The sequence below is a fragment of the Neodiprion lecontei genome, chromosome 6 (genome assembly GCF_021901455.1).
Source record: "Neodiprion lecontei isolate iyNeoLeco1 chromosome 6, iyNeoLeco1.1, whole genome shotgun sequence".
Taxonomy (NCBI): Eukaryota; Metazoa; Arthropoda; class Insecta; order Hymenoptera; family Diprionidae; genus Neodiprion; species Neodiprion lecontei.
The window spans coordinates 20551253-20558024 of record NC_060265.1 but is presented as its reverse complement, the minus strand read 5'-3'; the positions used below and the strand labels follow the sequence as shown (position 1 = coordinate 20558024).

Genomic DNA, 6772 nt, shown 5'->3' with positions numbered 1-6772 from the left:
CTGGTTTTCATCGCGATTCGAATCTTTCATCAGGTCTGATACGATCACACAAAGAGAACCAAACGTACCTTGTAGCAGTGATGGACTCTCTCCTCAATGCCGATCTTTCCATTTACCGGACTCCGTTATCTTCGGGGTTCGCTGCACGATTAACCATCGAACGCGATCCGCGGATTGAATTTAGGGGTAGAGCCTGGTCAGTGCGAATGAGAAGGCCGGCGACTGCAATCCTCTCCCCTCCATGGCATACTTTTTTTTGCACTTCTTGGAAGCTGATCACGCCAGCCAACTAACAAAAGTGCTGGGGTAGCGTCACTTGTTACATCTCCCGCCTACAATTGCGCAATACGTGACGGGCGCCAGCAGCGCCCCACACTTACCAACTTGATCGGTTACGATGTTTCGTTTTTTTTGTACACTATAGTGTACAACTTTGATTTTCGTTTTTTACGGTTTTTCCGAGATATACAGTATATTAAATATTTGTCAAGGATATGAAATAGGAGTAAAATTTCCTGACAAATCGATTACCGTTATTTTTTTTTGTAGAATTATTCTTACATTGTAAGAAATACGCAAAATTTGAAGAAAAAATTCAATTCCTGAAACATACCCGAAACATCTTAAAATCGTCGAATAAGTATTTTTTCACTCAAATAAAGGCACTCTGAGTCAATATATTTATTTTAAAGTGAACGGGTTTAAATCCGATACCTTAGGAAACTTCTGAGAAATGTAAAGAAGCCTTTCTTGTAGATTAACAAAGAAATTGATTATGATTTTTGCAATTAGAAAGAAAAAAAAAGGATAGGGAAGATTTTAAGACAACGGAAAGAAATACAGTTATAAAATGGATATAAAGTTAACATGTTATTTTGGCATTAAATAAATTGATAAGTACCTCTAATTTACTATACAACATCAAAAAATGATTGGTACATTTTTTTCCTGATAACTAATGACAAATAATAATAAAAAGATATAATTAAGAATTCCTTCAACTATTTAGGCGGTATAGCGAGTCGACATAGGTGAAAGGAACCAGTAAATCTTTGTGACAGTAATGAAGATCAAAGTTGAGAACGTGATTTTTGCCAGGACCGCTGCATCTAATGACATCAAACTGGAAACTCGGGCGACTCAATTCAACCTTTAAACTGTGAAAAAGGACAGTATTAGTTCATAAATATACCACATATTATTCAAGCACATAACTTTAACATTGATAATTGGCCTTGTCCCGTCAAATAAATGAATAAATTTAAAAAAATGTATCGAACAGAGTATTTGAATTGTATCAAATGTCCAAAAAATTGCTGTCATCACCTCTGTAAAATCGATTTCAATTCATCACAAGCATCATCAGCCAATCCTTTATATTGGCACACAAACAATACCAGTTCACAAGATCATATTAACTTTTCAATGAAGGGTGTCAAGTTCGGTGACTTTCTTGATCTGCCCAAACTTTTGAGACAAACTCTTTTGAGCTTCAGATTTTTAGCGAGAGTTTCGAATAAACGAGGTATTTGGCAGAAGTTGCTCTGTTCAATCGAGAAGTCTTTCAAGTTGTGGCAAACTGTCAGCATTTGCATCAACTCTTTTGTGTAACAGCACGTTGATTGTGGCCCTAAATCCTTAATTATATTATATTATAATATCCTTAATTTCTCCAAATTTTTACACTGTGCGGCTATTTCCACGAGGAATTGACCATCTTTGATCGGGATTTTCACCAGGTGCAAACTTGTAAGGTGTCTCCAACCTGCGATCATGCGAAGCGCGGCCAGATCCCACAATTGTGCGTCCTCCAGTATTCTGAAATTATAACATATATTAGTGAAAGCTATCTAAATTACGATGTAGACTAAAATCAAAATGATAATAAAAGTGAGAATTGTTGAGTGCACACGATGAATGAGCCATGTTCGCCATTTGCAAGATCAGAATCGGCAATTTTTTGCCACATGTATAAATGACTTTCGCGAGCCGCCTTCTTATCATCTAGAACTTTGATGAAAGTTAAATCATACTTCATCTCTAATAGTTCTAATTTCGTTTGGCACAAGACAGAATGTATACTGATATCAGCCATTGCCCAAAATGATCGTGGAGTTCAAATGATGTAGATTTCACACTAATGTTTTATTAATCCATTCTAATCCAAGATCTCAAAACAGTGATTCCCTTATAAATTTGAGCGAAGTTTAAAATGATCCAACGTTATTATTGGAATAAGTTTTGTAGTACATTTTCAAAAAATACCTTTTCACCCTTTGATATTTAGTCCACGAATTCAACTAACGCTTGTGTATAGCATAAAAATGCGAATATCGAAAACGTCAAAATTCACGAGTGTCAAGAAGTGTTATTCATAGTAACATTGGCTGCTGCTATTACTTTAAATTATCTGTTTAGTTAACATTAATTACCCAGCATTTATCGTCAATGCTTTCACATTCGGAATATTTTGCACTATTGCATGGAAACATGAAGTTTCTGGTTCTAAATCCTCGTCCTCAGAATCTTTATATTTTTGCTTCATACCTGTTATCATCAATTTTGATAAGCACCCCAAAGTCGACCATGATGGCATGAAAATAAATTATAAGAAAAGAAGAATATTATTTCTCTAAGTCAAGTTTTCAAGTATCATAGCACTGGCTAAAGTTAACAATGGTATGGTCACAATACTCAGAGCTTTTCAGACCATTTAACCCTTTCAGTCACAGAAACCACTATCAGTGGCACGCGTTTTTTCCTTTGTTGTATAATTTTTTTATATTTCATTCCAATATATTCTGACAAACTGAATCACGTGACTGAAAGAGTCAAGTGAAAGTCAAGCCTATGCAGAAAAGTATAAAAAATGGATGCGAATACTAGTGAAATTCATTATTTAAGTCACTGTAAAAGAATCAGGAGATAAATTTCAGAGGTCAGTAAGTGAAGTATCTTTGAATCTTTATCTTTACGTTGATAGATCGAACGTGATTCAATCTTTCAATTCATCTCAACTAGTTGAGAAGGAGCATTTTCAATTTGACAAATTACCAGGCTCCTGTAATTGAAGTGTATCATCAATGCAGTATTTTCGAATATAACAAAGAGTACTTAAAATTCAGTTTGAAAAAAGCCATGTAAATATTTAAATATAATTATTCGCACAATGGAAGCGAGCTACTTACGATTGCTTATTATTATGTTGGACAAAACAAGTTCCGTCAAACTTGTAAACATTAATAATATCAAATGCAGCTGGGAATTCTGCTCTATGCTCTGGTTCACGTTCATGTAATAAATTGGTTGGCTTGGATTTTCAAGCAAGAGCTGTAATGTTTAGAAGGTTTCAATTACCAAATCATAGTACGAAAAAAATAAAGTGATTCAAGAGATGATAGGTGAAAATAATTATTTTTCTTGTCAATGCAAGTAAAAATAGTATCTGTTACAACCAAAATAGCGGAGATTTGATTTTGATCGAAAAAAATTACTCAAAATGCGAATAATAAATATTTTTGTGCTGTTTGATTAGAGTTTTTCACGCAATAGATTGGATTACACAAATTTTACTGGACATCTCTATCAGTCATCATTAAGCCTTTGACTCGTTTGCACTTGTTGCAAATAATTAACAAGGTTTATTTTCAACGAGTCTGAAACTTATAACTTTACCTTTACATGCTGAATTCTTGGCATGAACTGATCTGGACCGTTATTTTTAGACAGAAAGCAGTTCCTGTTCAAGATTGTATGTTTGGAAATCCTCATCAATTCCTCCAGTATGGTTTCAAAACTTATGCACTTTTCAACTTTCGACATCGTTCACAGACTTTCCCAAGTAGAAGCAGTGTGAATAATGTTTTCGCTTAGGTACTTAGAAATTTTAATGTGATTTTCTGTGAAAAACGAAAAGTCATTCAATAGAATCGGATCATGAGTATGTGAGTATGTGTTGGCCTATTTGCCAAATTGGTAGATCACATATCAAAAACAAGTTTGTACTTTACAATAAATTTAATTATGAATGTGTAATATTCGAATAATCTTGGATCAATCCTGAACCCCTCTCCTTTGAAATTTCGATTGAATTGATTGTACTTTTCCTGCAGTTCGGAGAACTGAACTATGGCTGGTAGGTATTGCCGAGATTTCAAGTGAGTTTTCAAGATAGCTCTTGTCGTGCATCAAGTACAGTAATTTGGATACGTACCGTAGTGAAAGTAACGTGTTTTTCTGAAATCACCTTTACTAAGATTGATCCATCGTTCAGGGTTTGGCAACATATCTAAGATGATTTGTTCGAGAAAGTTCGTATCACATCCAAGACATGCTATTAATCGGAGTTTGTGCATGATTTTTGGTATTCTTAGCCAAATATATCGACGTTCAGGTTCTGAAACAAAGCATATCTGCACCAAACGGAGTTCTTCCAAATGAATTATTCCGTCGAACGACCTGATGATGTGCCATTTGTCATTTACATTGCACAATCTTATGGACAAGCGGGTAAGTCTTCATAATGATTCTACCAATATTACGTGATACAGTATTTCGTTTTTACATTCAGTCAGCCAAATGATAGATAATTTTTTCAGCCTCTCTAAAGAGAAAACAACAGATTTAAAAATTGCTCGAAATCTTCAAATTAAACAGTTGACACGTCGAGTTCGATGAGATTTTTTGCCTCGGAGATACTCTTAAATATCTCCTCTGGCTCTGGGCAGTACATGCCAGCAAAATTCAAGCGCCGTATATGTTAACATATCTGTTTATTGAAGACATATGAGTGCACATCTGATACTGTTGTGAGGTATCCATCTTTGGAGAAGTCTAAATTCCTAAAAATAAAAAAAACTCGCATTCACACAAAACTCATACCTTCTTATCATGTAATATTTACACATTTACATCTTAGAGATTAAACACATTAAACGTATGTATGTCCAAATATCGAAATCCATGAATCTCAAATGTGTAAAAGGCCTCGACAGCCCCATTCTACACATAATTCTGGACAAAAACATTCCAATACATTTTCATTTGACACAGAAATAAAGAAATTGCACAGAAAATCATGATAGTAAATTCGTAGGAATCATGCCATTTCTTAATCTCTGTGTCAAATGAAAATGTAATGAAGTGTTTGTGTTCAGAATTGCGTATAGAATGGAGCTGTTTGTTAACCCTTTTTGCGCGTTTGAGATACGTGGGCTTTAATATTTTGAGGTATGTACCTCACGTTGAAATCGACCATAGCATCCCCTTAGAGTGATGAGGGCCGATTCAGGTATGCAAATAAATGTACAACTAATGTAAGAAAAAATATTCTGTAGCAAAAATTGCATGCACATTTTACTCACGTCAATGCCCATTCGTCATTCAACAAAAGTGTATGAAATCTCCTGCAAAAATATGCCAGAGGCAACCTCTCTCCGATATTTAAGCTTGAAATAATTTTCATTAAAATTTCGTCTGGAAGATATAAAATGTTCCAAACTTCCGTCCTGAAATAAAGAACCAAAATAATCATTTCATCAGTCGATCAAAAACCTACGCCTAATAGTCACATATTACGACGTTGAAACCAATTTCATCCACTAATTTTCTAAGATCAATTCTCACACATAAACCTTCGCGATTGCATTGAATCATTAATCGGCTCTCTTCACGCACATACCTGCAACTCATTTTCACGTCTAAAGTCCGTTTTGGACCGCGTCTAACATTAAAAACAATAATTTCACTCGAGCACGCTACACATACTCGTCTCGTCACAGGCAGTTATTATTGCGAAAACAAAACAGAATACCTGCTGAGCTCTGTCTCGCCAATTTCAGACTGGTCACTTTGAAAAGAGCCGGTAGACGCTTGTTTTGATCCTTGGCAACCAATGACAAGACGCTATTTCGACATAAGCTTTACCGCGAAACGTAGCATTCCAATATTTTAACCTCAGGTCTCCTTTGACTGGTTGCACTGTTTTACAGGCAACTGATCACATGTTTATGGGTTTGTAAGCATCCGCGTTATAATTTTGAAGTGAAACTTCTTTAGGTAACTATAGAATGTTATGAAATGCTGTGTTTTGAAACCCCCAACATACACCTATCATCGGTCTCTTTCCTTTGAGCGGATCTTGGTACCCCCACTCTTTTGTGCCCTAACACAAAAACTTATTACAAATTGCATTTTTAATATTTCAAATAAAAACTGAAAATCGCTAATTTTCCCTATCCTTATTTGTGTCATTCTTCTCTTCTCTTTCTCATTCTCTCAGCCTCATTGTTTAAATATAAGCTAATCAAAGAACCATTTTTTTTTTTTTGTAACTCACGGTAAATCACTCAGATAGATTTCAGAAGTTTCACTTCTGTTGCGTGTGATTACCACACGCATGTTTTTTTATCTGTTAAATAAATTATAAAGATTTTCACGTTACTTGTTCACTTTCAACAACTGCAGTAGCCATTCGCTATGATAAATACGCGCTTGATTACCGACTGCTGCCGGACGGTAAATGCGGATCGGTTACCGACATGCCTCACCATCATCAAGAATACGAAAGTGCTACTCCCTTTGGGACGTAGTCGTAGTTTCAGCTGAAGAATCAGCATCAGCGGTACCTCTTCTGAGTTGCCGTACTTTATAATTATAAATAAATATGGCGACAGACTGTTGAATTGTTGTAACGCGGTCGAATGGACAGTGATTTACCGAGGTTAATAAACGGGTAAAAACCTACTCATCTCTGCTATCAGCTATTTTAGGC

At 35.4% G+C, this 6772-nt stretch overlaps 1 protein-coding gene across 3 annotated transcripts; it reads right to left on the bottom strand.

The window, feature by feature from the left end:
• Positions 1 to 855: 855 nt before the first annotated feature.
• Positions 856 to 5808, bottom strand: LOC124294954. 3 transcript variants are annotated; one of them, XR_006904854.1, is made up of 8 exons: positions 5681 to 5808; positions 5364 to 5507; positions 4214 to 4841; positions 3676 to 3899; positions 3189 to 3330; positions 2433 to 2547; positions 1327 to 1818; positions 856 to 1157 (listed from the first exon to the last, which is right to left on the bottom strand). XR_006904854.1 is itself a non-coding variant. In XM_046742698.1 (8 exons), exons 4-8 carry the CDS (start codon positions 3820 to 3822, stop codon positions 1153 to 1155), a joined length of 543 nt encoding a protein of 180 aa, XP_046598654.1. In that variant the 5' UTR covers positions 3823 to 3899; positions 4214 to 4841; positions 5364 to 5507; positions 5681 to 5808; the 3' UTR covers positions 856 to 1152. The 3 variants fall into 3 exon arrangements, 1 of the variants encoding a protein (XP_046598654.1); XM_046742698.1 differs by having other exon boundaries at positions 1685 to 1818; XR_006904855.1 differs by lacking the exon at positions 2433 to 2547.
• Between the last annotated feature and the right edge of the window lie 964 nt (positions 5809 to 6772).

What these genes read in the sequence shown, in the direction of transcription:
- LOC124294954 (XM_046742698.1), bottom strand. Translation starts at nt 3,822, where the DNA reads ATGTCGAAAGTTGAAAAGTGCATAAGTTTTGAAACCATACTGGAGGAA. An exon ending in CAACATAATAATAAGCAATC is followed by an intron (nt 2,548 to 3,188) that starts GTAAGTAGCTCG and finishes TGATGATAACAG; the next exon opens with GTATGAAGCAAAAATATAAA. An exon ending in GCATTGACGATAAATGCTGG is followed by an intron (nt 1,819 to 2,432) that starts GTAATTAATGTT and finishes TTATAATTTCAG; the next exon opens with AATACTGGAGGACGCACAAT.